Genomic DNA, 21,106 nt, shown 5'->3' with positions numbered 1-21,106 from the left:
TCATTAGTGTCACCCACACTCAAACTAGCTGCCTTGAGTTTAAACCACCACTTAGCTCAAGCTAGGGATTGTGTGTAGACAGGAGTCATGTGATGGACAACACTAAGGCTGGGTCTACACTACACGCCTGAATCGGCGGGTAGAAATCCACCTCTCGGGGATCGATTTATCGCGTCCCGTTGGGACGCGACAATCAATCCACAAATCGACACTCTTACTCCACCAGTGGAGGTGGGAGTAAGCGCCGTCGATGGGAAGCCGCAGAGGTCGATTTTGCCGCCGTCCTCACAGCGTGGTAAGTCGGCTGCGATACGTCGAATTCAGCTACGCTATTCACGTAGCTGAATTTGCGTATCTTAAATCGACCCTCCCCGTAGTGTAGATGTAGCCTAAGTGATACCTCAAGCCAACACAGCAGGGAACAGAAGCCTAGCTCTATAGTGCCCTGATACAGTAGCACCTAATCCAAGTTAAGTAATACAAATAATAATAGATTCTACTGTAATTACTGCAAACAATAGTACAGATGCAAAAATGGTGTCCTTGAAATTTGAAGTTTTGCTTTTCCCAACAGAGATGGGAAAGATAAATACTTTTAGAATAGCAAGAGGAAGGAAAATAGTATGTTCTGTCTTCAAGCAGAAAAAAAAGAAAGGTTAAAAAAGCAGGGAAGAAAGAACAAGGCACTGAATAATACTGAATAGCACATGTCTATGTAGAGCAGCCAAATAATTATTTTGGATCGGTGAATTAAAATACTAGTTTTTTCAATTGTGTCTATGAGAAAGAAAAGATGGGTTACGTAAAGTTAGTCCTCAGCAAGTAAATTCAGCTTGCAAGGCTGACCTAGCAACCTACAAATTAAAGTATGAACTAGCTAGAAGTCAAAAGCAGAGAGACCGAACAAAAGTAGCATTGCCTTTGGGGGGAGACTTGACCTCATTCCTCAATTAAACTAACTTTGTTCTTGCCGTATGGAGAGCCAACGGCAAAATTTGTTCTCTTCTCTCTAGAAAACTTGTAATACAGCAATATCAGGAAACAAAATGTTGTCATACCGAAAGCGAGTAAAAAGACAAACAGATAGTATCCATCAAAGAGCAGAGGAATTACCTTAGACAAGTCCCAGTCTGTATTACAAACATTCATTTATATAGCAGGATACAAAAAACAACAGTCAAAAAATATTTTTCAAGGTCCTGATAAAAATGTATTTACACAAGTTAAAAAGGGAAAATTATTCTGAAACTTTAAAAAGAGCAAGGACAAGTTATAACTCTACGTGTTACCGTTAAGAGAGTATCCCAGGGCTTCAACAATTACTCTTATTTCTGACATTACCTTTCAGACTACAATTTAAACAGAAAAAAAAAAACAAATCTCTGCCAGGCAAATGACTAACACTTCAAAACGGAGATAATAATCCAATAGCCAACACAATAGATAGGATTAAGAAACTTTTGCTGTTATAACTCATTTTCAAACACAAAGGTAAGTTTTTCAGAAGCTTTTCATGACTGTTCTGTGTAGAAAAAGCAGCGTGTGTGTGTGCACGCGCACGTAAGCTCACAATTCCTTCAGCCATTTTTGAGTAGACCAAGGCTAAAAAAATCCACTTTACTTGTGTTTAAAAAAAAAATCTAACCAAAAGATCCGAAGTTTGAAAGCTAAAACCAGTCATTAAAATAGTTTTAAACATGAGCAGTCTTTGCTTGGTTTGGGAAGAAAAATAGAATAAATAAATAAAAATCTGTCAAACTGTAGCTTTGTTAAATCAAAAACATCTTCCCATCAAGCGCATTTATATCTACAAGGATGAAAATTTTACAGTGATGAGCATCCTAGAAATAAAACAGATTGGACAGAGAGGCACATTTTAGATAGACACACTGTGGCTGCATGTGCTTCTCTAGACGTGCAGTTTTTAAACACTGTAAAGCTCAGTGTTTTCATCTTCAACAAAGCTTTTGCCATTTAATCCAGACCAACACAATCTCCCCTAAAATTGTATATTTCAATTATGTGATCATTAGGATCAAACATTACATTCACATTTCCTGACCTCAGTCCTTGTGCCACTGAATGCTACTGGATTCTGCCACCAGAGCCAAGGAAATCTGAACTCAGACGGTGCACCCAATCTACTTCTACTATACTCGTCTGCTAATTTCATAGAGGCATCAGTTCCTTTTAACACAGGGATGGGCAAACTTTTTGGCCCAAGGGCCACATCTGGGTGGGGAAATTGCATGCAGGGCCAGGAATGTAGGGCTGGGGCAGGAGGTTGGGGTGCGGGAGGGAGTGCGGGGTGTGGGAGGGGGTGCAGCGTGCAGGAAGGGGCTCAGGGCAAGGGGTTGGGGTGCAGGCATGGTGCGGCAAGGGGCTCAGGGCAGGGAGTTGGGGTATGGGATACAGGAGGAGTTTGGGGTGCGGGCTCCGGTCTGGTGCAGCTTACCTGGAGCAGCTCCAGGGTGGCAGCAGCACACACCGGGGTCAGGGCAGGCTCCCTGCCTGCCTGCCCTGGCCCCGCACCGCTCCTGGAAGCAGCCGGCACCACATCCCTTTGGCCCCTAGGCGGGTGGAGAGGGCTGGGGAAGGACGCCGAGGGCTCCGCGCGCCGCCCTTGCCTGTGGATACCTCCCCCAAAACTCCCATTGGCCGCAGTTCCCTGTTCCCAACTGCTGGGAACGGGGAATCCTGGCAATCCCGCGGGCCGGATGCAAAGTCCTGACAGGCCGGATCCGGCCCGCGGGCCATAGTTTGCCCACCCCGGTTTTAGCACCATGGAAATACCTTTATTAGATGGGCATTTTAAGTGCACATTAATTAATTATTAGTTAAGAGAGCACATTTCACTGGCACTCTTCTTATGGTGACAGGTAAGTATCCTGTGAGTAGTGTGCACTCATGCTCTCTATTTTGTCTTTAAAATGTGCACAGGAAATTGACTTGCAAAAACTGTGTTGTTAAAAGAGTAAACTGGCAGTTAAATTTTTGGAAAAAGATTCTTATGGCAAGATTAACAGTGCCACACTGTACACATGTAAAATGTTCTATTCCTGCATTTCTTGTTATGTTTATCTCTCAACACATCATTGGCTATGCTTTTACAAGCACTGCAGAATAAACATGTGCAACACGGAGCCAAATTACCTAATATAAGAAACTTACATTTTCTGTGATTTTAACTGTACAACCTTAATTTGTTTTTAGCATTTAATTATAAAAATAAATAGTTTTAAATAACTCAAGGTCTCAAGCGTCTATACACAAGGTTTTGGATCAGGCCTATGCAGCTACTCCAAATGGTCAATTTTTCAGACCCTGGTCCTTCAGCCATTTCACTTGCAAACTGAACTTCTCATGTTGCTTTCTCCAATTATGATGCTTTGATTAGCTTCATGTGCCATCACTGAGGTGAAAATATGGAAATTTATTCTGTGGAATACTGTATGTACATCACAGCAAAAGTTTAGTGAACGAGCTCACCATCAACACACTGAGCAAAGTGGAAACTGAATAAGATCTCAAAGGGAAAGCATATAAAATAGTAAGCAGCGGAAGAAGAAATTGCTAAATTTTTGCTTTAAATCTTCTCTTGCTATCTCAGTACCTCATGGCTGTGCAACACTAAACACACAATTCACCTATCTATCCCATTCTATGTGATGCACTGGCAAAACAGGAGTTCAGATGCCAATAATATATAGCACAACATAAAAACCATTACATAGTGCAAGGGTTCTCAAACTGGGGGTCGTGACCCCTCAGCAGGTCATGAGGTTATTACACAGGGGGGTTGCGAGCTGTCAGCCTCCACCTCAAACCCCACTTTGCCTCCAGCATTTATAATGGTGTTAAATATATAAAAAAGTGGATTTAATTTATAAGGCGGATGCAAGGGGGGCGGGGGGTGTCACACTCAGAGGCTTGCTACATGAAAGCGGTCACCAGTACAAAAGTTTGAGAACCACTGACATAGTGCTTTATTCTTTCTAAGCACTTCATTCAAGTTACTGTTGTTTATAGAGATCCTATGCCACTGTGAAAAGCAAAACGCCAGTTCTATACAAATTGCACTTCTACCATGGAGAAGTGAGCAAAAACATGAATGAATTCATACACTCCAAATTAATAAAACATTATTTCACCATGGTGAACAACATACACCAACTGGTAGCCCATGTAAGAGCATAATTTGTTGGAGATTTGTCACACGCTTTACCTCAGGGGAATACGCTGCACCCTCATGTTCATCCTTATAAAATATGATTGTGTGGTATCCAATGCAAAGCTTGTCATGTCGGGTGTCTTAAGAAGGCTCATGATGCACTGAGCATTGTTATTATAGTAACGCTTTAGGTTGTAATTTCATGTGTATAGTATGCTTTGAGCAGGGAGTTGGACTAGATGACCTCCTGAGGTCCCTTCCAACCCTGATATTCTATGAGGCTGAAAAGGTGTCCTCATGGCTTAAAACAAGCCCAGGCAAAACTCTCCAGGAGCAGAGGGGCAGTTCAAACCCAGCCCAGCCTCACAGGAACAAAAGGACACAGGCCTCGGCAGCAACAAAGGATCTTTTGGACTCTCGAGTGAGTCACCCCCCCTTCCTTTGGTCAGTTTGGGACTCCGATGAGGTAATGTTCACCTGACTCTGAAAGGGGTGGAGGGGGCAGCAAAGCCAAGAGGGAAGAAAGATCATCATAAAAGAGAGACATTTGCCATGCTCTCTCTCTTCTACCTCTATCTACAGACACCGCCACCAAGTGACTGAAGCAAAAGGGAGAGCCTGGCTGAAGGGCAACCAGCCAGCCTGTGGTAAGAAGCATCTAAGTTTGTAAGGGCACTGAAAGTGTTAAAATCAGCTTAGCTTGCGTTTGGCTTTTATTTCATTTGACCAAATCTGACTTCTTGTGCTTTGATTTATAATCACTTAAAATCTATATTTTGTAGTTAATAAATTAATTTGTTTATTCTACCTGAAGCAGTGCGTTTGGTTGGAAGCATGTCAGATACTCTCCCCTTGGGATAACAAGCCTGGTAAATATCAATTTCTTTGTTAAATTGGCGAACTCATATAAACTTGCAGCATCCAGCGGGCATAACTGAACACTGCAAGACGGAGGTTCCTAGGGTTGTGTCTTGGACCAGAGATATTGGCTAGCGTCATTCGGTTGCACAATCCAAGCAGCAGCTGGGAGTAGCTTACATGCTAGAGGTTGTGCATGAACAGCCTGGGATTGGGGGTTCTCACAGCAGAGCAGGGTAAGGCTGTCTCCCAGAGTCAAGGATTGGCGTGACCTAGCTGATCACTGGTCCAGATAACACCAGGGAAACATCACAAGGTTACACTAGGCTCTCCTCATTCCTCAAAACGCTCACTCGGGATGAATTTCTCTTACCTATTGCAATCATATCAGAAGCAGCTTTCTTCATTTCTATCCTCCCTCTCTGCTAATGTCCAATGAAAATCCTTTTGCTGGAAAGCAGGACTGTCAACAGCAGAAGTCAGCCAGCCAATCATCACTCTACTTGTGCATCTCTAATGTGGCCATCATAACTGAACTGAATCAGAATAGATTAAGATTATAGTATTTAAATTTCCACATGCACTAAATACTTACTAATAACTCTTACAGAGTGTGGTAGATGAGTGAATGCCAAATTAGAAAAACAAGCCTTAGCTATCAATACATCAAACTAGATGGGTTTATTACTTTAAAAATCCTTACTCTTTAAACTTTTATTAAAGTGAAGAGAATTCACAGAAGGAATAAAGAAACTATATAGATAGGAAATTTCTTCAAGTTTTCATGATAGGACCTAGGAAATACACCTTGGCAGTGCATTATAGCTCTTACATTAAATTTTTCTAAATCCACTTTTTCCTGTAATTCTCAAGAGAGCTCTATTAGACTCGCAGATCAAATATCAACTAAATTTACAGTTAAAGTTCATCAAGAGCTTTAAAGACTAAAAGAATTAATAGTATTATTTAATATCTATCAGAAGTAGGCAAAGAAAAACTCAGTGCTGAGTCTCTGAGTCCAGGTCAATTGACTTGGGCTTGCGGGGCTCCGGTTGCAAGGGTAAAAATAGGAGTCTAGAGTTCACACTCAGGCTGGAGCCTGTGCTCTGAAACCCAGCAAGTGGGGAGAGTCTTCAAGACCATGCTCCCACCCAAGCAAGCATGTCTAGACTCATATTTTTAGCGCAGCAGACTGAGCCCTGAGAACCCGAGTCAACTGAACCAGGCTCTAAGACTCAGTGCTACAGGTTTTTCTTTGCAGTGTAGACATACCCTAAGGTACATATATGACCACCATTACCATCATATGTGAATGACTCACAATTGTTAATGTATTTATCTTCACAACACCTCTCTGAGATAGGAGAATGTTGTTGTTACCCCCATTTGACAGAGAAATGATGCAGAAAGACTAAGCGACTTGCCCAAGGTCACCCAGGAAGTCTGTGGAAGAGTGGGGAACCCAGGTTTACCGAGTTGGAGGCTACCACCCTAACCACTGGACCCTCCTTACTCTCCAGTGAATTTCAAAGTTCAAATTCTGTAGGAATCTTATTTTTGTCTCACACACACACACACACTCTCTCTCTCTCTCTCTCTCAGGAGGTACATTTCAACCATGGATAATCCTACCCACCCAACAGCATGTTAATTAGTTCTCTAGATTTAATTGGAATTGTATATATCTATGCTGTAAAGCACCAGCGTAAAGTGTTACCTTTTTAAGTGCCACTAACATAAAAGCAGCTTTTACAAAGTTATGTTTTGCCACACTCACAAGTATTTTTGCAATCACTACACATCCACAAGGAGATCATCTACATCATTATCTGTGTTAATAGTCAGGTATACATTAAGTTCCACATACACAAAAGAAACAAAACAAAAAAACACCACACCGCACACACACAGTTCTTGCCAACTAGCAACCTCTGACGAAACCAGACCAGGTTCAATGCAGCATAATAACAGGTCATCTTCTACAAACAAAGCTCAAGGTCCTATACTTCATTAAACAGTAAAAAGTAAATGTTATTTAACAGGTACAAGAAGTATTTGGATTTCTCCCAACTTACTGGACTGCTTTACCACAGATAATGGTTAGCAATGGAGGTATTTATAAATAGCTCTTCCTTTTCCTGTTACTTGTAAGATTAATGGTGTTCTGTCCTTGATAATCAATAATCTAAATGAACGGAGTTTGATTTAACCAAGTACACAGCAACGATGAAAAATATTTGTTATGGGATTAGAAAGGGTAAACCTAATGGTCTGTACAGCATGAAAGCAACAGTAAGATAAATAGAAAAAAGTTAACCATTTCGTTAATCCAGTCATTTACTCTCTTCTACAAAACAATGCAACTTTAATTCATATAGCATTTGTCATAAATCAAATCCCAAAAAAACGAGTTAAACAGCAGAAACAGAAAGAAATTTAGAGGGATAGACAAAGGACGAAAGACAGACTTCAGATTAGAGCTGGAGAGAGAGAGAGAGGATAACAGAACTACTCTTAGGCTATTTCAGACAAATAATTGCCGCAAATAAAGCTGTCACGCCAGCAGTGGTAAGGCTGCATGAACAAACAGAAACAAGACTGATATTACACAGAAGGAGTGAAGAGACAACTTGTGACAGGAGCAAGTCCATGAAAGTTTTAAAAACAAGGGAAATAATTTTGAACTGAATGGATTTGGATATCTGTACTTTTAGAAAAATATATTTAAAATGCGCACAACAATACATTGATTACACCAACAAAAGTAATGCTAATGCTGCTGTCAGACAAAACTGACAGAGAAAAAACTACAAATTCAATGCAGTTTGGGGAAAAGATCTCAAAGTAGTACAAGAAATAAATGAAATCCAAGTCCACAGAATGTAAAGCTCATCAAATGTAAACTCAAATCATATCTCTCTCTCTACCCAAACAAGACATAAAAATTTGGAAATATCATTATGGGGTTGTGTTTTTTCTAATATTGAAACAGTTATTGGCTTAATGTGTAGGCCAATTAAAGTATGCTTAACTGGCTATAAAACACTATTCAGTTCCAATGAAATGGAAAAACGAATTACACACACATACTAGCACAAAAATATGAAATGCAATGTTAACCCTTGTATAAAGAAATTGCTTTAGTCATAGCTTAAGTCAACCTTACTCTATGTGTACCTAGAACTCACTAGATAAGAGTAACCTTGAGCTGCAGTTTTCAGGGATTTCACTATTAACCTTGACCAATGTTCCGATTGTGTCAGATGCAGAAAAGCTTGATCACACCACCTCGTTACATAACAAATCTAAAAATGCACTATTTCCACCTGCTCTCCACCTGCTCTCCAAGAATCTGATTAGGTATCTGTTCTTGAATTAAAGCCATCCAATATCTGGAAAAAAAATCTAAAATCATTCTGGTAAAGTTTGCAGATGACAAAAATTGTTAAAGGGTAAATAAAGGTTAAGACAAGTCAGTGATATACAGTTTCATATATGGATAACTTAGTAAACTGGGCTCATTTGAACAGTGAGTTTTAATACAGCTAAATGACAGGTCATGAATTTAGGAACAAAGAATGCAGGTTACAGTTACAGAATATAGGACTACATTCTTGAAACAGACTCTGAAAAGGATTTGGGGATAATCAACTGAACAGGAGCTCCTAGCATGATGCTGTGGCTAGGAGAGCTAATGTGATCCTTGTATGTATGGAAATACTGGATTAGGAGTAGGAAGGCAGTAATACCCCCGTATATGGCAGGGGTGGCCAAACTGTGGCTCGCAAGGCACATGAGGCTCTTTTAATGTTAAGTGCGGCTCGTGGAGGCCGCTCCCCTACCCCCGTTCCTTCCCCCCATTCTCCACCTACCAGACTGGGGAGCGGGAGCTCAGGACCTCTGCCTTGCAGCAGGATAGGGGACTTATGCCCAGCAGAGTGAAGGAGCGGGGTGCACTTGCCAGGACTTGGGACTTCAGCAGGAGTGGGGAAGACCCGAGCTCCAGCAGATGTGCCCCAGCTCTCGAACTTCTGAAGATTGTTGTATGTGACTCGGAGAGTCAGTAAGTGTGGCCACCCCGGTATATGGCAAGGAGACTATTAGTAGAATACTGTATTCATTCAGTTCTGTGTCCACACTTAAAAAAATTGGAAAGGGCTCAGAAAAGAGCTGCAAGAATGAGTTGAGGTCTGAAAAATGTGCCACAATAAGAAACTCTACTTGGTTTACTTAGAAGGGGATTTGATCATGATCTCAAAGTACCTGCATGGGGAGAAGCTTCTGATGGTAGTAAGCTCTTAAAACTACAAAGCAAAAGCATAACAAGATCCAGTGCCTGGAAGCTAAAGCTAGATACATTCAGCCTGGAGATAAGGCACAATTTTTAACAGTGAGGGTAATTAACCATTTCCACAACTTACTAAGAGACACTGTGGACTGGAGGTTTTCCTAAAAGATAACCTAACCAGAAGTTATGAACCTAATACAAGAATTACAGGATGAAATTCTATGACTTTTGCTGTACGGGCAGTCAGAGAACAATGACCATAACTGGTCACTTTCTGGCCTCAAAAATCTGTCAACATGTACTTTTCCTAAACTTTAACTGCACTAACAAAAATTATGCAGCAAAAAGCCTTAATAAAAAAAAAAAAAAAAAGAGTCTGGTAAAGAGAAGCTTGGCAAAATAATAAGTGATTCAAGTTGTGTACTTTTAGGCTTTACAGTAGGGAACATTAACCAACCACCATGCAGAGTTTCAAGTGCAAAAAAGCTGACGTACACCAGCAAATGAACAAATCAAAATACTTAACATACTGTACTTCCACTTTAGATAGTTCAGTGTATTGAACATGAACCTTGACATATCATTTACAAAAGGGTTTTTTAAATATTTCAATAAATTAATCCTATCTGCTTCTGCTGGAATCAAATGAAATAAATATGCTCCTTAAATTTTAGAGTACTTGCAATTACACTATCGTCAAGTGCTTCTGCTAGTGAATGCTTTGTCTTGTGCCATTTTTTTTTTTATGATATGGAAAAAAAAGAGTATAAACATTGTAACCTCAGCTGGAAATGTGCATTTTGTTTTTTAGGTTTCTTGTTTGAAGAAGTATATTGTCCAAAAACAACTTTCTGTTTATCAGAAATAACACACATCACAATTAAATTACCAGAAATATAAAACAAAATACAGGTAGTGCTATATGTGCTATGAACATGCAAGTGTTTTATTAAACATATTATAGACTGGTATCTCGAAAATATGTTAATCTAATAGGTATTTTACTTTGTGTAACACTGACAGTTTAAGCTTTCAATAGGACATTCATTTAGCAGGTATTAATTTAAAAAAAATTATTTTGTTTTAGACTTGATACACACAAACCCGAGACTTTCAACAATAATCCAGCTGTCTGGATCTTTTAGAAGCTCTACTGCTATACAATTAACATTCTTACTTGATAGCAGAAATGATTTCAATACAGTGAAATCATATCAGTTGAGCCAAATTTCTAGTTGTTTTTAAGAGTATTCAGCTGCATCTTGTTGAAAATGTACTGCCATTCGAGAGGGATGGGTAAACTGTCACTCTTGAACTTGCTTTCTAACTTGATTGTGTTCTTGTGTATACATCAAGATTTTCTCTACAGCATGCTTTGCAAACACTGGCAAGAGACTTTCACAGTTTTAATTGCCCACATCCATGCATTAAAAGGTTTGATGTATATCTAGCACTACCTTAACCAGCTTACGGGGCTGATCCAACTTCCACTGAAATCAACGGAAAGATTTTCACTCACTGATGTCAAAGGGAGTTAAATTGGGTGTCTGACCTCTGGAAATAAGCCGAGAGGTTTGACGGCAGGTTGTATAGAAAGTGATTGTACTTAAGATGTGAGAAAATGACAGTGCGGTTATAAGATACTGATGTCAAAAGAACATGATCTACTTATTTGTCTCTACTGTGACAACTTCTCAAGCTTTGCCACCTGTAAACAGCCTTAACTGCGTAATATAAATATTATGAGCCTGTACATACAGTAGAACCTCAGAGTTACAAGCACCTCGGGAATGGAGGTTGTTCTTAACTCTGAACAAAATATTATAATTGTTCTTTCAAAAGATTATAACTTAACATTGCCTTAACACAGCTTTAAAACTTTGCTATTCAAAGAAAAATGCTGCTTTCCCTTTTTTTTTTTTAAAGTAGTTTACATGTAACAGTACTATACTGTATTTGCCTTTTCTTTGGGGGGGGGGGGGGGAAGAAAGGGAAGGGTGTCTCTACTGCTGCCTGATTGTGTACTTCCAGTTCCAAATGAGGTATGGGTTGGCTGGTCAGTTCATAATTCTGGTGTTCATAACTCTGAGGTTCTACTCTATAAATATCATGCATATTTATGAATTCATTCTAATATCCTTGTACTTTAACCTCTATGAGAAAGATATGACTGAGCGTACAATAGCTTTGTTTATACAGATATATTCCATTTCTGATTACGGACAATGGCTAGATTACCTATGCTACATTTTCAGTAGAGACAGACAAACAACTGATGTCATTTAACTTAATAAATCACATGCAAGCAGATTGACAGTTAGGAGCTACAGTTTTAATACTTTTAAGAAGCAGCAATTATTATACTACACTTATAAAGGAATCTGCTACAAGTTTCATATCCTCGACTGCCAAGTATTTTTTTAATCATTGCTAGAAGGGAAGATAGTTTACCTTATTGTTCTACTTCAAAAATAATCTTGCAGCATTCACATTCCTGGGTCTCATCTCTCTATGAATAGGGCAGAACTCTTCCAGTTCTTAAGGTTGTTTGACCCATAAGGGAAGAGGTAGCAGACAGAAACAGGAGTCACCATCCCTAACAGTAGTTAAATGCCACCCAAGATTAGCCACTGCCATTAGAACCTCGCAGTAAGATCCTGGTTTTAGCAGGAGGCAAATGCTCCACAAAGAAAAATAAGCTAAATCACAAAACAAAACTAAAAACTTAATGCCTCAAAAAATAGAACAAAAAGCCCACAGAAGTTTAAAGACAAGTCACTATCTCAAAGTTCCCCTCCAAACTCTGAAAGGAAAGGATGAGTTAGTAGGAATTCTGCAAGATGTGTTCTATGTAGAAACAGAGGGTAAGGTAAGCAGATCCGCCTCCTCTAAAGGTACCATCTGGGCAGGATTCTTACTCGTGGAAAACAAGTAGCTCAGGGATAGCCCAAGTGTGCAATCAGAATAATGGCAACATTGAAAAAAAATAATGCCAACACCAACAACAAACAAGACACTCTCTCATACGTCATTATCTACAAACAGATATATATTCTGAACAACCAGCATGCAGCCTTAACTCCAACCATAAATATAATTCACCAAAGCACGCACACATGCAGATTCAAATTCAGTGACTGCCAGGTAAAAGTTACTAGCAAATTTAGAACAACAGAATAACCTTAGAAAATTTAGAACTAAACAACAAAGATCATCCATGCGCATAACTCTTTCTAAAGACCACAGAACTGACTGTAAAATCTGAAGTCAGTGGTTAAGTTCAGGGAAGGCAACTGACTCCTACTCACCACTTCTGCTCTTCAGGACCAAAAAATGTAAGAACTTAGGAAGCTGAGATACAGGACTGAGATTGCACAGATGGTATTTTTAAAGAAGTACTACTATAAAAGTAGCAGAGTACAAAAGAATTTTACTGTTATCAGCTTTCCTAATATCAATCTTCCTAATAGTCTGATAGCAGATGGATTAATACTTTGACAATATATTTGGTTTATTTAAGAGTTTGAAAGTCAGAATCAAGGAGGTAGAGACTGAAAACAAAGAAGTTTTGCCACTAACTTTAATGAAGTAAGCAATTGCAGGAGAGAAAAGACTGGCTAGTCAGATACCAAATGAAAAGCTCTCTCTGAAAACTCAGATAGCGCTCTGAAAACTTAGCTCATTTTAAAAAGAATGCTCATGAAGAGCTTAAGTGTTTGGAAATTATCCTTGACCCCAAGGATTATAAACATCACTGGAGGAAACTGAAAAGAGTGCATATGCCAATTCTTGAGAGGACATTCCTGACTAAACCAATGGAAACAAGGAGAGATGGTATATGCCTGACCAAAACCAAAGCAAGACTGACCACCATCTCCAACACCAAACGGAGAAGAGGACCTTAACAGCCTCAATGATCACTCACCATCCCATAACTTTTAGCCTGAAGACTTTGCTAGCCTAGTAATGACATTTCTAAAGCTTACCTTTCCCTTTTAAAAAAGCACTCCTCCTTGAATATTATGTTTGTTATGTTTAACTATTTAGTAAAAGCAACCCTCCCATAACAGCTGAATATATCATGTGTTTCACACATTACCTGTCTCTGAAACATAAACAACAGGATCCTGCTTAAGAACTTTATCAGGTTTTGAAGAGGATGGTTTTCTCTCTGGTGGCTTCTTAGTTTTCTTTACTGACTGCACCTCCTCTTCTGAATCTGTATTTGACCACAGGATAAGTATTATTTTCCTCTACATACATACAGTCTTTAAATAACAGTTCAACACATCAGTTATAAAAACATCCATCTGGGGGAGAAAGGTATTCTGCTGAAGCCCAGAATACAGAGAAAAATGAAGCTGTACCATTCTAATTTAAGAGACCTGTGTCATGGCCACCATCCTTCGACTAGGACAAGGACTAAATAGGACTTCCTTAGGAAGCCATCAATCACCCAGAAGAACTTTTGTCCAACAACAAGAAGCATCCCTTATTACCCATCTCAGGAACTAACTATGTTGCTTCTGCAGTGGGATGAGTTGGAGCCTGAAAATTAAACTCCAGTCTGTGACTCGAGGACTTTTTTGTGCCAACTGACAGAATGCAGATAGGGTGCACAGGATTTTACAGGGATCTGCTGAATCAAATAACTCACTAATGAATGGCATGTGAGGTCTCTACTGAGAGCCAGTAGTCCATTGATCATCATAATCATTGCAAAAATGTATGAACAGATAATCTTCAGTATAGACACACAACTCCTTAAATACTATGTTCTTAAGGCCGATAACCAGGAGGTAACATGTCTCAGAAAGGTTCCTTTCAGGTAGGGGGTAACAGACACTTGTCTCCCTGTCTGGTCACTGTAGATTTGTGAGCTTCACAATGTATGCCTATTTGCATACTGAGCCAGATGCTTATTAAGCGATTGCAAAAGGACTGAAAAAGCAGAGGGAACCCAGCATATTTAATAGATGGTTACTGCTCACAGCATGACGTGCGTGGTTCAAGGGGACACACTAGCAGAACAAGTATTTAATTTTTTAAACACACACAAAACTGGCACTGCTACATTTCTCGAAGAATGAAATGGTCAATAATCTCAGTGACTGAAAAGCCTGCTAGTCTTAAAGCATTTGGAGCAGTAGTTCATTTTTCTTCACCCTAATGGAATAGAAGATCTAACGCTCCAGGCACACTGCTGGCACTCAGCAAATTAATAATATATTACAGGTGGCAGCTGGTTTGCATATACTATGTGTAGCACCAAACATTAATTTTGAAATATTTCCTTTAAGGCTCCCCAAGGGTATAAGGACTAGCTTAATATACAATTTCTCTTCAGTTTGATGTATTTTCAATATTCAATGACAACATTCTGGCAGGCTTATTTATTTGTGTGTTCTGCAGGTTTAGCGTATCCCATTGTTTTTCTTTTAAAATTAGAGCAACCTTGTACTATTGAACCAGCACACACACACACACACACAAAATCAACAGTCTGCAATGGAAGACACAAGCTGTAGAAAAGCCTGTATTCTTTTTTTTCCCAATTTCATGAAAACTCTAGGAGGCTTCAGCATCCAGAGGGGGAAGAAATGACAGTAACAAGGGGAGAAACCAGAAAGCTTCCAATTTTTTTAAATTTAATTAAAAAAAAAACCCGATATATAAAACTTTTTTAGAAACTATTTTAAATTGCATTTTCTGGAGAATATTCATTAGAATGGACTGAGCAGTCCTTTCAATTAAATTTTACTTTGTTTCATATTCTGAAATTTAGAATATGTAAAAGCACCTAGAAGCATGGGACAAATGCTTATCAATGTCAGTGAGTCATTCAATATAAAATCAGTAAGGGAGGCCCCAATCCTGAAAGTTTTTCCACATCAGCAGACTCCTGTGCCTCTCATACAGAGCAGACAGATTGGATCTCAGAATTGGAGGCCTTAAAATTGCAAAAAAATATTTCTGTCAAGACCTTTAAAACAGAAATCATTCTTTATAGCTGCCATTTAAAAAGATACTGAGTAAGCCAGTTCTAATCTAAACGCCAAATCTGGGTTTTTCAAATTGTTGACTGAGGTCTAGTGAAAATTCTTTTGCATACATACATGGGTTAGAATTTTTAGCAGATGTTGCTACAGATGCAATGCTGTATTTTGTGATATTGAGGAGTGACAACAGAAGATGTAACTGTTCATAGTGATAACCGGCAAGCAATGTATCACTTTCAGCAGTGAGAACCAAGAGCATCTTGTGTTTAAAATGCTTTTATTTCTTCTTGAGCACAAACCTTCAAGAGGTTGTGGTTTTTTTTTTAAATGCGTTGCATTGAGGGGGTAACAATCACCTGCTAACCCTCAATTTTAACTGGCCGTACCGCAAAAGACACAAAGCAGCATTCTAAAGCGGTAACAAATTTTACCTGAATCATAGATTATCCTTTTTTTCTTGTTTGTCTGCTTTCGTTTGGAATCATCTTCATTAGATGAATTCTTCACCTAGTAGTAAAAGTCCATTATTTCCACTATCAAGTTCTTTCTTGCTTTCTTCCTACATCTACTACAACTTCTAGTTAATGAAGTGTATTAGATTAATTTCTAGCAGAAACATGGTAATGTCCATGAGTAAAAATAAATCTAAGAACTTAAACTATAAGCTTTCAGTTAAGTGGCTATAAAATAGGAACACAACAAAGAGAAGCAAAGTTCATTATATTCCACAAAGATACCAGTTTGAAAAAAGTCCAAAAATACACAGGCTGCAACTGAAACAAATAAAAGCTTAAACAATTAAAATAATCAGACACCATCCTCAAACACTTCTGAAATTTTAAACAGCTTTGTGGAATTTTGACAGCTGATCTAATCAGAAATAAAACCGTCTGGTACCTTCAGAAATAAATAATGTACTAGTCAATACATGATTTGTTTGCCCCCTCGCTTTTACCATAACTGCCATAACATATAGACCAGTGATCCCATCTAGTCCAGTGTCCTGTCTGATAGTGGCCAATACCACACACTTACATGGAAATTGTCTGTTATGGCATTTCTTACAACTGTACAATCATCTGCCCATATGGGAGCTTTCTTCCTGATCCAGTCAAATTGGTGGTTGCCTTCTGACCTGAAGCGTTAAGGGTCATAACACTTTTCTTTTAAAAAAAAAAAAAAAAAAAAGTCTTATCTAACATAACTTTTCCTGTGGATATCAGGAACATACAATGTTCAACTCTATTCTGAAATCTATTAAGCATTTTACCTTAATTATACCTTCAGTTCCACAACTCAAGTATGGGTTGTATAAAATAGAATTTCCTTATCAATTTTAAAATTGTTGCCTTTCAATTACATTGAACAGCTCCTTGTTCTTGTGTTACGAGTGAGGGTAAAGAGATATACCAAATTCACCTTCTCTATACCATTTATTATTTTGTACCTTATCTTCCCTCTCATCTATCACCTCTTTGAGCTAAAACAGTGACAATCTTTTCAATCTCTCCTAATTCAGAAATCTTTCCATGGCTCTAATCATTTTTGTCACCTGTCTCTGAATCGCCCCACTTTGTTATAGCCTTTTGAGATAGCACAACCAGAACTCAACTCTTTCTACTCATATTAATTACCCTAATTTTAAATATATCTCATTACATATTTTGACCCTGAGCCTACAATGAGCTCCACGTGGTAGTGCCCTGAATTACAGTGCTAATCTTTTCCCCCCAGGCATTAGACAAGGGGGGTAATTTAAGTGTAAAGGCAAGAATAGTTCATAAGGTCAAGTATGGCAGCTTATCTTAAAAATACATCCTATGGACAGCAATTTAAGTTATGTCAAAGGTGCCTGGGCATGTAAATGCATGCCCTTTTTAGCACGTTTATAAATCAAAATAAATTAGAGTTTGCCTTAGCAGAGCTCCTTACATGATCAGGACCTTAGCTAGATTTGCTTTAAATATTTAATAGGATTGTTTCCATGACAGTATCACAATCTTTTCCCCACTCCAAGCATATGAAAAACTAACGATTTATTTAGCATACAAGAAAAAAAAGTTACAAGAAGATTGGGATGCAGAAATAAAAGCAACTTCTGCTATGCTAACTCCAGTCTCAGCACTATTTTCTATGCTGGATTTGAGAATTGTGTTTGCTTGGTTTTGCTAGCCAAACTTGGTTTAGGAAACAAACATTTCTCTTTTTCCACTTCTCATTGCCACCCATGAGACACAAGACCTACATTAAATATTCTTCAGGAAGCAGGAATGCTGACCAGAGTGGAGGGCTATGTTACTACAGAATACATTCCATAGTGCCATATTAAATATGCAGGTGAGATTTTTACTTCTGGTATATTAGTTGGAAATGTCTCCCTGACTCTGCAAAGACCAATTAGAATTTATTCTGGTTTTGATTATAGAGAAATGACTCAAACATTTTTTAAATAGCTGATGAGAAACCATTGAAAATAACATTTAAACCAAGAACACAAGTCAGTTGTAAGGGGTGAGCCACAGACGTGCAGTCCCATACCAGAGCAACCTTCAAAACCAAGCCCAGAACAGCCTGCAGCTGAGGAAAGCAAACGGACCTTGATATCCTTTGTTTTCTTCTTCCCATCTGAAGACTCTTCCTCATCTTTGGTTTTCTCGGTCTTTTTCACTCTCTCACATTCATGTTTCTTGCCAGTAGATACGACCCCAAAGAATTTTCTGATATCCTAATAAAGGGAAAGAGGGATTTAAAAAAGCAACACACAATACTTTGACCTTTCACTCAACAAAAGAGTGAGATTATTTAACAAAAAGCAAATTACTCTCTCAACAACTCTTCGGCCATTCACTGATGTAGAAGTTTTGCTTAAAACCTGTAGAGCTGAATTTACTCATATCTAGTCAATACAGGTCTTACAGATGCAGAGCAGTCTTTGCTCAGTTGCGGCACACATGGCAGCAGCTTTCCTTTCCACTACAGAACATTCCAAGAGTCCACTTTTCCCTTAGTGGAATATCTCTGCCAGCCATCCTATTGCAAAGCACAACATAGAATCACATTACTGATGGGATAAAGTATAGCAAACAGTTGCAATTAGCTCCAAAAATATTCAGTAAACTCTGACAAATATAGCCCAAATGTCAAAGAGTCTTTTATGGATCAAATGAATAATCTAACTGTGGGGCAGAGCCTACCACAGATGAAAATCCTCAGCAAAGCCCACAGGTAGCTATAGGATATTGAATCCCAGCACCCGCCATCTTTTCAGAATCTGGGAAAAATGGGTCATTTCACCAGGGCTCTAGCATCTGCAAAGTGTTTGGTATAGCTCTCCAGCTAGTAGGTGTCTGATCATTTTTCCAAGTTCAAGCAATGTTAATCAATCTAAAGAGCTCAAAAGGGTAACATATTTATGGCATAAAAACAAAAAGAGCTTTCTACCTACAAAAGTGAAAGGTTTGAACTTTAGGAGGCTCTTGTATGAGCATATAGCATACCCACAAACACAGACTCAACATCTATTAAAAGCCCTTAATAGGTAAGACTATTTACTTAAAAAGGGAATCATCTAGCATGTTATACCTGTTTACAGTCATTGTCTCCAGGAATGGCAACCATTCTAGGAGCACCACATAATCATTTGGTCTGAATTTATAGCAGGCAGAGGGTGTGGCTTGTGACTTATATTCTACCCAGGTAACACTACTTTCTGATTTACCCCCTAGAGATTTCAGCTAAGTAGTTTCCCAGGAATTCTAAGACCTGCAGAATTGTCTCATAAACTGTGAGTAATACTAGTTCTTTGAAATTTTTTTTAATATTATTTCTGCATATTTACACAAGTTTACACTGAGAAAGAGCCTTTGTCAATGCCTTACTCTAGATAAGCTTGATGTGAAAGTATACTACTCTGGCTCCTTTCTGAGTTGGATTTAGAAGGCCAAACAGAACATGTGATTTGTTAAACAAGAATTAGCATTTTTTATCCTGAGAAAACCTGAGACTTATTTATTGTCAGGTTTTGAGCTGTCTTCTTGTTTTAGAAGGTTCACTTTAATGAAAACTTGGATTTGCTATATTTAATTTACACCTAAGGCGTTGACCCTATAAGCAGATGTTTTTGGGTTGAAATAAATGGCATTCTATTTACACAAGGGCCTTAAAGGCTTGAGACCTAAATAATTAGTACTATTTATTATTAGGACTATTATATTAGTGTTACTCAGCTATTTTTCAGGTATTCTGTCACCAGAGTAATACCAGTAATTTACAAGTTATGAATTTGACTGTAAATGGATAGTTCTAACATTTAAAGGGACACTGTCAACCTCAAACAATGACTGAAGTAGTTTCAAGTGCTACATATGCCTCTGAATCACCATTCCCAATTTTTATAGTCTTCACAATGATCCTTTTCTCTTACCTGTTAAGGTGTGAAAACTCCACCCAGGCAGAAAAAAACTATTACAATCCTGCCTGGGGCCTTCGGGTTCAACCCTTATATATTCACTACTACTACAAAGTAAACTAATTAGGAGGAAAGCTGTTTCATTTTCGTTTTTCAGTAACCGTCCTCATAGGTGTGATAGAAGTGATTTTTAAGTTAGTTGTATCCCTTTGACTATTCCACCATGACTTAAATTTAAACTAATGACTTGTTAACGTACCTGAGACCTTAGTTCCTTTGGTGCTGCTTACACATTTGTCATAATAAATATGAATTGCTCTACATATTCTGCATACATCAAATATTAGTTATAAACCTACAACACTCATGATACATGTATGTAAACGTGACTTTTTTGTTTAGCCAAGTCTTTAAGCTTTAGTATCCCTTGCAAATAAGTAACTGTTAATGCTGTAATCACAGGTTTCTGCTGTAACTTTTTCTAAAATTGATAATAAAGAGAAATATGCATGGACTACTTGTTTCAGCTATGCAAATATTCAGTATGTACACACAACAGAAATCACTTTGCACTAGAAATGTTGTTGGGATGAACTAGGTGACCATATAAGGTTTTCTGTCTTTATAGTTTCTTTGACTAAATATACAGAGGAATTAAACTTCCTGGGGACTTATTAACCCAATCTTTTATTAAAGGGACATATAAATTTGTTTAAGAACATTGTAGAATGTGAAGATTTTATGAAAATCTAAAATTTTCACAGCTGTTTATACTTCAGTGAAAAGTTTAGTTGGGATGTAAACACATTCTTGTCCAGTATTTTCAACCCAAACATAATTACAGACAGTGTGCATGAAAACCAATGACTCCGACTAATCTGTATTTGTTGTCCACACTAAAGTGCAAAAAGTAATCACAATTGATAAAAAACAGGTAGACTTCACTTTCAGTTTTAATAACTAAGTCTATATGTAATTTCCAAAATTATTTAACCTTACTCGTTTTAATCTCCAGGAAATATATCAGGGTGCTAGTTATAAAGATATTCTCTTCCAAGACGATGTATTGGTTTTTGGTTTCAATTGTCTACCTTGACTTGAGCAAATGGTACTGTTTCAACCAAAAAAAGCATTTCCATAGAAGAGCAAATTTAAGAGTTGGGCTTAAACTGACATTTGTGTTTCCATGTAAATTTTACAGGTATTCAATAAACACTCAATTCCTAAATTCTGTCTAGGACCAGAATGTCAAGGATATTACTATCTCCCATTCTTTGAAACAGAAACTTAATTAAGAAATTGTTTGAAAGTAACTTGTTTGCCCCTGGTTCTTCCGTTTTTAAATTACCGTAAGTTCCCTGGTTCATTCAGAGCTGTAAAAA

The 21,106-nt window shown here is 38.2% G+C and overlaps 1 protein-coding gene across 1 annotated transcript in view; it reads right to left on the bottom strand.

Annotated features, from left to right (window-relative positions):
* Window positions 1–21,106, bottom strand: part of RFC1 (replication factor C subunit 1) — an 80,512-nt gene that overhangs the window by 48,768 nt on the left and 10,638 nt on the right. Inside the window, exons 2-4 of the mRNA XM_065598152.1 lie at window positions 17,913–18,041; window positions 15,748–15,823; window positions 13,417–13,536 (exon numbers count right to left, since the gene is read on the bottom strand). Coding sequence (XP_065454224.1) covers window positions 13,417–13,536; window positions 15,748–15,823; window positions 17,913–18,041 — 325 coding nt within the window. The remainder of the gene's footprint in view (window positions 1–13,416; window positions 13,537–15,747; window positions 15,824–17,912; window positions 18,042–21,106) is intronic.

Source organism: Chrysemys picta, chromosome 5 (assembly GCF_011386835.1).
Source record: "Chrysemys picta bellii isolate R12L10 chromosome 5, ASM1138683v2, whole genome shotgun sequence".
Classification (NCBI taxonomy): domain Eukaryota; kingdom Metazoa; phylum Chordata; order Testudines; family Emydidae; genus Chrysemys; species Chrysemys picta.
This window is presented reverse-complemented; position numbering and strand designations above follow the sequence as displayed.